The sequence below is a fragment of the Solanum dulcamara genome, chromosome 5 (genome assembly GCF_947179165.1).
Source record: "Solanum dulcamara chromosome 5, daSolDulc1.2, whole genome shotgun sequence".
NCBI lineage: Eukaryota > Viridiplantae > Streptophyta > Magnoliopsida > Solanales > Solanaceae > Solanum > Solanum dulcamara.
In genome coordinates this window covers 43,503,429-43,515,684 of record NC_077241.1, presented here as the reverse complement: position 1 = coordinate 43,515,684, position 12,256 = coordinate 43,503,429, and the positions used below count along the sequence as shown (strand labels likewise).

Below are 12,256 nucleotides of genomic sequence, written 5' to 3'. Positions count from 1 at the left end.
CACAAAACATAAGTTTAGATATGCCCATATCAAGAGCTTCAAGACTTCAAGTATCCCTTAAGTATGTTCGCGGGGGATATTATTGAACTTTATTACGTACTTTTTAAGTTACTTAAAGAAGTTGATTAACAATTCAGAGCACCTAGCTTCTAAAACGACTGGCAATGGCACTGAGAGGTAGTGTCACCAAGCTAGGAGCAAGTTTCTTCATAAGTCTTTATCGCTATGTAATTGAATACTTTTTCTTTTTGAACTCTTTATTTTTGTTAGTATTTCGGGATCATTTTGGAGAGATCATTTTGGATGTTTAACATGTCTGATTACAACAACAATAACATACTCAGTGTAGTTGTTGGATATGAAATGATCTAGAACGATCTAGTAGGTTCTTGTGATTAAAAAATTAATTACAAAGTTAGTTAGTTGATCGTAAAGAGTATATTCTACTCTACATATATAGACAAGCTTGTACTCATTATAGTTGACACATTGAATGAAATTACTTGTATCTCAATTACTCTCTTCTTCTTCTTCTTCTTCCCTCACATTCTAGTTACTATTTCATTGATTCTTGATCAATAATTCATCATGGCATCAGAGCTATGCTAAACATAGATCAACTATTATCAATTCTGCAGATTTCTTAATCTCTGAATTACGAAATCTTGTTAATTCTTTGCATTTCTCGACAAGTCTATGGATTCTACTATCTAATTATTTCTGATAACGATGTCTAATGTAAATGGAATTGGGCTTACTATCAATACGAGTGCAACCAATGCTACTGCACCTCCATCAAACACTACTATTGTTGCAGCTGAAATTCCACCATTGTTTCAAGGCATGCAGGCTTCTCTGGACTACAATCATCCCCTATACCTGTCAAATTCTGTTGTTTCAGGCATAACTATCATCTCAGTTTAGTTGAAAGGAAGTGAAAACTATGTTGTATGGAGTAAATATGTAAGAATTGTGCTATTAGGAAGGAATAAGTTTGGATTTGTGGATGGATCTTGGAAGAAAGAAAGTTTCCATGTTGAACTATGGAATCAATGGGAAAAGGTTAATTCCATAGTCTTATTATGACTTATGAATTATGTTTTCAATAGTCTACTTGGTAGGGTGGTGTTTGCCTCAACTGCTTATGGTATATGACAAGACTTGAAAGAAAGATTTGCAAAGGTAGATGGTTATAGGGCATTTAATCTTCATCAAGTAATAGTCACCATGTCTTAAGGGGTTAATATGTCTTAGTTTACTTTACTAAGTTGAAAGATTTGTGGGATGAATTTGAATCCATGGTCCTATCCCCTCCCCAACATGTAATTGTGAAAGGTCCAAGGACTTTGTGGTATATCTGCATAAATAGAAATTTTATCAGTTTCATGTGGGCCTGAATGAGACATACTCACAGGCAAGTCAGATCTTGTTGATGAATCCCTTACCATTTGTTAGTGTAGCTTACTCTATGGTGATTAGTGATGAAAATCAGAAAAGTGTAGCTCAAACTATAAATGCCTCGGGATTGTTACGATCTAAGCTTGGTGTTACTGATGTGTCTATGTACTCTAAGTCTAACCATCAAAGTTATCAAAGTGGTTATTAGAAAGACAAGAGGACCTATACATTTGCTTATAATCCTAATGACATTTGTGATCATTGCAAGTTGAAGAGACATTACAAGGTGGATTGTTACAGGTTGGTTGGCTGTCCACCAGGGCATCCTAGGCATGAGATTCAAAATATCATGACCCAAGCAAGGCCCTAGACGTGGCACAGTAATTAAGAACCTTAGAGATCCCAACCAAGCCTCTTAACATATCATTCATGATCATACATAAGGTATATAAGAGTACATCAAGAGATAATCAAAAATGCGGAATATAAGTCTCAACATGAAAATCTCAATATAAAAGAAATCAAGCTAAATCTCTAAATAAATGGGACAACCTAGAGATAATAATATAACATGCCTCTACTAGTCTCGTCGGGGCATAGGATAAGTTCATAGCATACTGAAACATGAGGAAGCATAGTGTCACGCCACGAGCCTACATTCTAGACGTGGCCGGCACTCGAAAACCCTTGTCTCAAGCGAACCCTTGGCTTGACTGACTATTGGACGAAAGACTAAACATACATGCAAATTTTTTATAAAGTGAACCTTTAATAAAAACATTTAAGTCAAAACTCAAAATAAATCAATCTCAATTTATGCAAATTCTGAAAATAACTCTTAATATAAATAGTGATAATGTTTAAACATCAGAAAGAATAAGCTGAACTGACTCACTAAGTCTGACAATCTATGAAGCCTCTAATAACTGAAGATAAGTGTCAAGACGAAATCCAAGGCTACTTGACTATAAATCAAATACAACTGACTAGCAAAATAACTGAATTGGAACAAGTAAGCTTGAGCCCTCTGAAAGCAAGAAGGCCTCACCAACTGCTAATGGGAAGATATCTTACTTAATTGTCTACAATCGAGAGTATCTGAATCTGCATCATAAAATGATGCAGCGCCAAATGGCGTCAGTACATGAAATGTACGGTATGTAAAATTACTGAAAGGAAACTTACTCAACTCAACTAAACTCAACTCAAAGAACGCAACTCTGAAAATATCTCAACTCAATAAAGCATTCAATATATGTAAAATAATGGCTACACAACTTATGGGGTTCGGGTTGATCTATACTCTTACCCAAATTGGTGTTCAGTACTGCTCCTACAAATATATTTATTATGCTCATATTTCAAGTGAGTGTATTTACTCAATCAACTCATTTGGTCTCTTTTGGAATTAGCTCAAAACTCAACTTTTCTCAACTCGTGTCTTCTCTTTAAGATACATAAAATCTCAACTCAATAATGCATTTAAAAGCATACTTTAACTTTTCAACTCAATCTCAAAAATGAATGTTTAAGTGTTAAAACTCAACTTATTTGTGCTCAAAATACTTGTAACACCCTGAAAATTTCTAAGCTAAGACCTGAGCCATTCTTCATAGGCGTAGAGGCCCAAATCCAATAATTTCAATTGTATATATGTGTTAGGATCAATTCTTAAATATTTGAAGTGTATTTGATGTTAATTAGGGTCATAAGGAACCTCTAATACTTCCATGTACTAACGCCATTTGGTGTTGTATTATTTTATGATAAATATTCAGGTACTCATTATCGTAGACACTTCACTAAGATCTCTTTTCATCAGTAGTTGGTTAGACCTCCATGCTTTAGGAGGCTCCAATTTATTTTGTTCGAGTTTAGTTATTTTATTTGTCATTTTTATTTTATTTATAGTCAGGTAGTTGTAAGTCTTGTCTCGGCACCTATCTTCAGTTAGTAGAGACTTCATAGATAGTCAAAGTTAGTGAGTCAATTCAGTTTATTTATTCTAATGTTTTAAACACTATTACTATTTATATTTTTGTTATTTTCAAACTTTGCATAAATTGAGTTTTGCTTAAACATTTTAAAGGTTCACTTTTTAAAGCTTTCGCTCGTATTTTAGTCTTATTCATTAGTTAGCCAGGCCAAGGGTTCGGTTGGGACTAGCAATGGTTTTCGAGTGCCAGCCACGTCTAGGACGTAAGCTTGGAGTGTGACAAACTTTGTATCAGAACACAGAGTTCAAATGTCCTATGGTCTCTATGAAGTCGTATCTAGTAGAGTCTTGCTTGTGGGTGTGTCGTACACCAAACTTATAATCAGTAGGCTATTAGACATTTAAGAAATGTTTCCCATTCTTTCATACTCTTGATCGCGTAATAAATTTGTTCCATATGAGTTACTCTCAGATAAAGTCTTCAGAAAGTAAAGAGACTGCACAAGGCTTGAAAGAAGTAGATTAGTGTGCTTAAGTCTATTGATTTGAAAGAATGCACTCTTATTCATATGAATCGCGCATTTGAGACAAAGCTAGATGTCCTCTCAAAAACTCTTATCTAAACTTTGATTCAGATGTTATCCTTGAGAGGTAAGTTATGTCTCTAAATGCTTAGTGTTACCACCCAAGAGAACGATTTGAGATATTGTAAGCTATAATAGTATAATGGTCCTAGAGCTAGAAAGATGAAGTTAGAGAAGTAGAAACCAAATAGTAGGAATGGTAGTTGATACATGTAACTAGAGTGATGTATCTACAAGGTAAGTAATGAGGGGATAAGTCACGTCCCTTTGGTTTTGACTAAAGAGTAGTAAGTATCATCTAGATTTCATGATAGAAGGTAGAGGAAGAGTTGTTAGTTAAGATGAGTTAGAGTACACTCAAACCAAGAAAGGAGTTTTATGTTAAGGTGTCATTGTGTTAGTAAAGACCAAGTATAGGTGTTGAACGAAAGGTAGGACTAGTCATGAGTTGATAGATATAAGCTAAGCTTATGATTTTGAAAGAAGAGCCCCAGGATATTATAAGGTTATGAACATAACTAGGCAAGGAGGTTTATTGAATGGGTAAATAGTTGTGAAAAGATATGTGGTGATAGATTATAATTAGAAAGACTGTGAGATAAAGATCGATTACTTATCATGAGTTCATAAAGGGTAAGTATTTCTTAATTTCACCAAAAAGTTGTAAGTTAGTATAGTATATAAGCAGTTTATGATATATGTGTTAGTACTAGACTCTAAGCTTGAATTTGAGATGAGTATTCTGAAGAAAGCGGGGATAACATTATGAATATGATAGTGCTAGTTTTAAGATTTGATCTAGTAGGTTTGACATAGAGTATGTGAGAAATTAAGATGTTAACTTACAATAATTGTGAGTGGCACAAGTGTGGTATTATGACCCTTAGATGAGAGCAGCGAATTGTGACTAAGTCATTAGATACCAAGAGAATTAAGAGGTGTACTCAAGATCGTATATAGTCAAATGAGGTTTGAATTAAGTCTATGATTTTCTATGCGTGCCTGATAGTATATTTGAGTTGCCAATGCGGAGTAGATGGATGTAATCATCTTCATTACCCTTAAGAGTTTGGTTGAAGGGATCATATACAAACAATGATGAGCCTCTTAAATATAGTTCAAGTATCCTCTAGTTAGGTAAATATAAACTTAGAAGAGTTGTATTAGTAAGTAAGAAGGAGATATATCATCTTTACAAGACAATGTGGGTAGCGATTATAGAAAGACTTTTATAGAAACAAAATGAAGTTAAGAGAAATATCTCAAAAAGAAGCCTTAGAAGGATTCTTAGTACCTGCACTTGGAGAGTTCAGTAAATATGACATTAGTATTTTTTCAAGTATTAGAGTAAAGAGAATATATACTAGTTTAGAGAATATGGAATAGATCCATAACCTTAGAGTGTCAGCTTCAGACCTAAGGGGGAGATGATTAGGTGAGGAACCAAGTCAAGTATGAGAATCAGATAGTGATGTGTTTGGAAGAAGTTTTGGTGATATATTAGTCCATTCATATTCTAGTACATTCCTCAATCTAAACCATTATAACACCCTATTGATTTCATGTATATCAACATTATTTCCATGATCTATACTCATACACTTCAGACAGATTCACATCTATGCTCAATTTCCAGACTTTAATCCATTGATCTCAATCTTACTTTATAAAGTTTTGAATATTAGCCTCGTGATATGAATCTATTCATATAAGAACTTATGTCTCGTAGTATGTTCAGTCTCGCCAATTCGTGATTTACCCTCGGTGGCTCGCAAAGTGATGATATGTCATGCATAGTCTTATATCACAATTTCTTAAATGAATCGTGCTCTGGATCTCATGCTCTAATCCCCTCTAGTGATCCTTTTCAGTTTTGATGGTGATATTGATGGTAGTAGTTGAGTATTAATAGATAAGAGAAGGTTGATGTTTTTTGTTATAATAGTGGTGGTGTGCTATTCCATCTATGATGAGGTTATAAATATGAAGGAAGATCAAGATGAAGTTTTTTTTATGATAAATATTCAGATGAGAGCATTTGGCCTATCCCTTTGTTGTGATGCATGATATTTTAGAGGCTAGAGAACATAAGAAGGAAGAAAATTCTTAGAAGAGTTGGTTACTTAGAGTTCATGGAGTGGTTATAGTACTAGGCTTGAATATGGTGTTGATGAAATGTAGGTGAATGCTCATTTCATTAGGTGTTTCTTGATTAGGACTCGAGGTTTATTGAATGCGGTGGTAAGGAGTAGTACTTTTGGGATGAAATTCCCAATAGAGGTATAGAACATGAAACTTATGGTTCATATTAGTATAATTATATTATGTGTAGAACCTTGTGACTTAGAGTTAGGCTTGAGCACAATAAGAGTATGCAGTTCGACTTAGGCTTTAATGGGAGCTATATGTTTTATCTATTGAAGTGTAGTACTCAAGAAGAAGAGCATAGTTGAGACGAGTTGTCAAGCTTAAAAGCTATCAGTAGTATCACTTGATGCACAATATCCCTACTCTTTTATCATGCACGTAATTATCTTTCCATAAGTTATGAGAAATGTTAAGGAAAATGTTTGAAATTATAACCCTCTTCTCACTTCAGTTCAGTGTCTATTCGTGTGATAAATGTTTTAGTTTCTGCATTTTACTCATGCCTTGTGCAATTTCCTAGCTTGGTCATAATTCAAGACGAATGATCCCAAGGGGGACATATTGTAATACCCCAAAATTTCCTAACCTAAGAACCAAGCCATTCTTCATATGTGTATAGCTTCGAACCCAATAATTTCAATTGTATATGTGTGTTAGGATCAACTCTTAAGTATTTGATGTTAATTAGGGTCATAAGGAACCTCTAATACTTGGTCGAGCTTAAATATCCTCTACCGATTAAATTTTTGCATAAAAAAATATAAGAGTCAACTTCAAACGATCATATCTCTCACCACATAATAAATTTGGTGGCCTATGACCTATCAAATTAAAGATTTCTGAGTCTTCTTTCCAACTCTACCAAGTTTGCCTCATTTTGAGTTCGGAATAAAATGTTATATGACCATTTTGCCAAAAACTACCAAATCAGAATTTTCAGGATCAGTAGCTATGACCTGACCTTACAGGTCGTAAGTCAAGTTACGACTCGTGGAGTTTACTCATGCAAAAAGTCTTGTGAGTCCGTTTTATGGGTCTGATTTCTATGGATCCAACTACGGGTCGTAGAAGCACCTACGGGTTATAGTTTGAGCCCATTAAATGAAGTCCAGAAACCCAAATTTTAGCCATGTTTCTATGGTTGGCTTCTACGGCCTGCAGATGGCCCCATAGGCGATCGCCAGTGTTTTAAGAAGGGCTATTAAAGTCTTTTTTCACCCCTCTTAAGCCTAAACCTCGATAGTTTTTCTCCTAATTAAAGTCCTAAATATTACTTTTCGACTTCATTACTCTCAAATACTTCCCCAAGTCTTAGAGCAAGATTCAAGAGGAGAAAAGCTAAGGTTTCGAGCATCTTCTTCAAAGCTCTTCAAGAATCTAGTTCTTCAAGGTATGTAAGGCTAATCATAATATTAGACTCTATTTGTCTACGCGCCCTACATCTTCATTTAGTTAGTATAAATTTAAGTTGGAGTTTTAATCCTATCCCGTTAAGTTTTCGAATGAGTCATAGTTCTTATTATTAAGTCTTACGCATGCATAATGATATCGTACTTAATTATGTGGTTTTCATTCATGATTTGTTGTTCATGCTTAGTTTCACATGAACCCTAACTGCGTTATTTCATTGCTTAATATTTTGCACTGATTTCGTTGAAACTAAAGTAACTTATGGATACCTTTAAAAGTACTATTGAAAAGAGCTTTACCAAGTGTAAATGGTTTCAAATGTATTATTTTACATTGAGAAAAGTGCCATGATTTTCGAAAAGAGTGTAAATATTTTCAGAGAGTATTTCATCAAAGTAAAGTAAAGTAAAGATCAGTTTCCCTAACGAATGCTTTTGAGTATTAACTTAGCTCAGATATTATATGAACATTATTGATATTTCTTGTTTTGGAGTAGAATTGAGCACCGATATGGGCAAGATTTCATTTGACTCAAAGTCCTATAAATTACATAGCCAGCGTAGGATAGGATCACACCAAAATATGTGTGACTCCTCATTGCCTCTGAGAAGGCATTTTATATGGATCCATGTATTAAAGTTGTTGTCTTATACTCTGGAAATGTATAGGATGACTCTGGTAACGTGAGCAAGACGTTGTATTATTTCTGTTCTCATCAGTAATGATTGTCGTTTAGACAAACTCTCTAATAGATTAAGTTATATTATTTTGATGTTTTGTTCTATTGTATACTTTGTATTAAAGTTTGAATGATTTTTACCTAGTAATTATGCATTATTTTTAATTGAGTTATGTTTAGCCTACAATTCATATATTTATTTTATTCAGTCATATTATATACCGTACATTTCATGTACTGACTTTATTTCACTCTGCATCATTTTATGATGCAGATTCAGGTACTCACAATTGCAGACACTTCAGTAAGATCTCTTCCCATCAACAATTAGTGAGACCTCCTTGCTTTTGGAGGGCTCCAATTTAGTTTGTTCGGGTTCAGTTATTTTATTTGTCAATTTTATTTGATTTATTGTCAAGTAGCTGTGAGTGTTGTCTCTGCACCTACCTTCAGTTAGTAGGCTTCGTAGATAGTCAAAGTTAGTTAGTTAGTTGAATTTATTTATTCTAATATTTTAAACACTATTATTATTTATATTAAGAGTTATTTTCAAACTTTGCATAAATTGAGTTTTGCTTAAATGTTTTAAAGGTTCACTTTTTAAAGCTTCCACATATATTTTAGTCTTATTCAATAGTTAGCCAGGCCAAGGTTCCGCTTAGGACCAACAATGGTTTCCGAGTACCAGAGGTGTAGGCTCGAGGCGTGACAATACTCATACTCAAATTAATAATTAAGATACTTCTCAAACTCAACTTAACTCGTGCTCAAACACTTTCTCAATTATATGAAGAAAATAGTCATTCTTTAACTCATAACAGTGCTTAAATTATTTAATGCAAAACTCAACTAAGTCTCTTGCCTAGCCTGTGCCTTCTTCAGTGGCCAAGTTGAAGTGTTCAACATCGTCCTACCATCTTTTTTTTTCAAGGTTAAGCTTGTTCAATTGAAGCTAATTGTCACGAACTTAGATTTCGACTAAAACCTCCGTGCGGTACTTGACAACTTACTCACGATTATTTCACGATCATGCAATCTCAAGTAAGTTTTTTAGACTAGATCACTAAGGAAATGCTATATTAGAAGAAAGAAAAAAGAGCTATTATGAAGAAGGCATTGTATATTGCTTTGGAAGATTACTTGTTGCTTGATGGGTTTACTAATGAATGGCCACTTCTATTTATACTAATCTTAAGGGGCTTAAGTATAAATAAAAATTACTATACAAGTCCTTATATATTTATAAAAAAGTACATATTCTAGAATTCTCTACACACATAGAGAACTCTCAAGACTTCTCTACGAAGTTCTAGAGTTTCTATTAACCTCGCCAAAACTCTAGCTCCTTCCCTATTTACAATGATTAAGTGGCGGGTCATAACATTCTCCCACACCTGATATGGCGATAACCGCGGTGTACTACTATTCCAAAAACTCCCAGACTTTTTCTTTAAACTGCCACAAGTCTTCATATCATTCCCATGTGGCCTCCTCCGGAGATTGTCTCTTCCAATGGACAAGAAACATGGCAGGGGCCTGTTGTCCCTGTTTCTTCTTGGCTTGGTAGTCCATAATGGCCTTGATGTCTAGATCATGAGAGGCAGTGATTGTGGTTGGTTCCCAGCTTGATGTTCCTCACTAGGATCATCCTTGTCCTCATGGTACGGCTTGAGGACACTAGCATGGAAGATAGGATGAACCTTAAGATGTGGTGGTAGCTCCAATCTATATGAGATCTTACCAACCTTGGCAACGATCTTGAATGAGCCCTCATATTTTTGCACCAAATTTTGATGCACGTCTTGCAATGCCTTAAACTGTCGTGGGTGAAAATTAACCAAGACCATGTCTTCAACGTTATAATCAGTGGGACAATGCTTACGTTCAGTGAAATTTTTCATCTTATTCATTGCCTTGTCCAAATAAGATTTGGCAGTGTTAAGCTGCTCCTCAGAACCTTTTTCCATATGATAAGCCTTAAAACTCTTACCCTCGAATACGGCCGGTAGTGAATGTGGAGTTTTTGGCCATTGGCCTGTGGCCAGCTCAAAGAGTGTCCATCCTGTGGCATCACTCTGCTGCAAGTTATATGAGAATTGGGCTACATTGAATAGCCTTGACCAATTTTTTTGTTGAGATCTCATAAAGTGCCTCAAGTAGCACTCCAAAAAGGCATTGACTCGCTCTATTTGGTTGTCCATTTGTGGGTAGATACTAGTGGAGAAGTGTAACTCTATGTCAAAGATCTCAAACAACTCGTTCCAAAGGTTCCCTGTGAAGCGGGGATCTCTATCGCTAATGATATGCCTTGGCAACCCCCAATACTTCACCACATGCTTGAAAAATAGCTTGGCAGCCTCCTTAGCAGTGCAACCTACCGTGGCGGGCATAAAGCTAGCATACTTGGAAAACCTATCCACCATGACCATAATCATCTCGTACCCATCCAACATCGGTAAATAAGTGATGAAGTCCATGGTCACACACTCCCATGGACGCTCTACTATAGGCAGAGGCTCTAAGAGTCCTCCAGGTTGACGCTGCTCCACCTTGTCTTATTGGCACACAAGACAATTCTGCATATAGCATTCTATATCTGCTCACAGGCGAGGCCAATAGGAAATTACCTCAATCAATTCCCTTATTCAATACTGACCTAGATGCCCAGCCCACAATTAGTCGTGGCTTTCCTTCATGATCCGCCGCCTGATGGTTCCAAACTTAGGCACATAGATCCATCGTTCGGTGGTGAGAAGTAGTCTGTCTTCTACCCCAAAGTGCCTTATCTTTCCCTATGAGGCTAGCTCCATAAGTTGCCTTGCTTCTGGGTCATGCTGGAGTCCATCCCTGATTGCATCTTGAATGTCACAAAGGGTTGTAGTGATGGTAGGCAACTCAAACTTTTTGCTCAAGGCATCAGCCACAACATTGCCCTTGCCTGGCTTGTACTCCAACTTATAGTCAAATTCAGCTAAGAAATCTTTCTAGCTAGCTTGATTTGGTGTGAGCTTCTTCTGTGACTGAAAGTAGCTAGTGGCTACATTATCGGTCTTGACCATAAACTTGGAGCCAAGTAAGTAATGTCTCTATGAGCATAGGCAATGGATAATGGTCGTCATCTCCTTCTTCTGCACAGTGTACCATTATTCTGTCTCATTCAGTTTGTGGCTTTTGAAGGTAATGGGATGCCTCTCTTGCATCAATACTCCCCTAATGGCATAGTCGGAAGCATCCATGTGCACCTAAACGTCTTGGAGAAGTCAGGCATTGCTAGGACTGGTTTCTCTGTTATGATAGCCTTAAGCTCTTCAAACGCCTTCCGACAATGCTCTCTCCAAACCCACAACTTATTCTTCTTCAATAGTTTGGTCAATAGAGTGGCTTTGTCGGAGTAGCCACTTATGAACCTGCGGTAATAGTTAGCAAGTCCAAGAAAAGATCTAAGTTTGGTTACCTTTGTGGACGCCTCCCACTCCTTGATAGCTTGAACTTTAGCCTCGTCCATACGTTGCTTGCCGTGGCTTATGACATATCCCAAGAAGTGCACTTCATGTTCGGAAAACTCATACTTCTCCCACTTGATGTATAGGTCATTCTCTCGCAAGACTTGGAATACCTTCTTCAAATGCTCTACATGCTCCGCCAAGGTGTTACTCAATGTACAAAAAGTGGTGGGTGCGTTTGTTAAGCCGAAAAGCATCACCAATCACTCATAAGTCTCATATCTCATCATTACATTATCTTTGGCTCATCTTCCTCCACTATGCACACCTGGTAGCAGCCCTTCCTTAGATCCACCTTGGTGAAGTATCTGGATTGTCCAAATCTATCGAACAAGTCAGCAACAAGTGGGATAGGATACATGTTATTCATTGTCACCTTGTTGAGCGCCCGGTAGTCTATGCATAGATGCAGCGAGCCATTCTTTTGGTTTTGAAACAATACCGGCGCTCCATAATGTGCCTTGGATGGACGGATATGACCAACCTCGAGGAGATCCTTTAACTATTTCCTTAGCTCCTCTAACTCGGGTAGAGCCATGCGGTATGGCAGGTATGCGGGTGGCCTGGCTTCGAGTTCCAACTCAATCTTATGATCTAC

At 36.4% G+C, this 12,256-nt stretch overlaps 1 protein-coding gene across 1 annotated transcript; it reads right to left on the bottom strand.

The window, feature by feature from the left end:
* Nucleotides 1–11,354: 11,354 nt before the first annotated feature.
* LOC129890560 (uncharacterized mitochondrial protein AtMg00860-like) lies at nt 11,355–11,855 on the bottom strand. Its single transcript, XM_055966093.1, has one exon. The coding sequence runs from the start codon at nt 11,853–11,855 to the stop codon at nt 11,355–11,357; it is 501 nt and encodes a 166-aa protein (XP_055822068.1).
* Nucleotides 11,856–12,256: the final 401 nt, after the last annotated feature.

Bases quoted from the DNA above. Each gene is read 5' to 3' on its own strand.
- LOC129890560 (XM_055966093.1), bottom strand. From the start codon at position 11,855: ATGCTTTTCGGCTTAACAAACGCACCCACCACTTTTTGTACATTGAGT.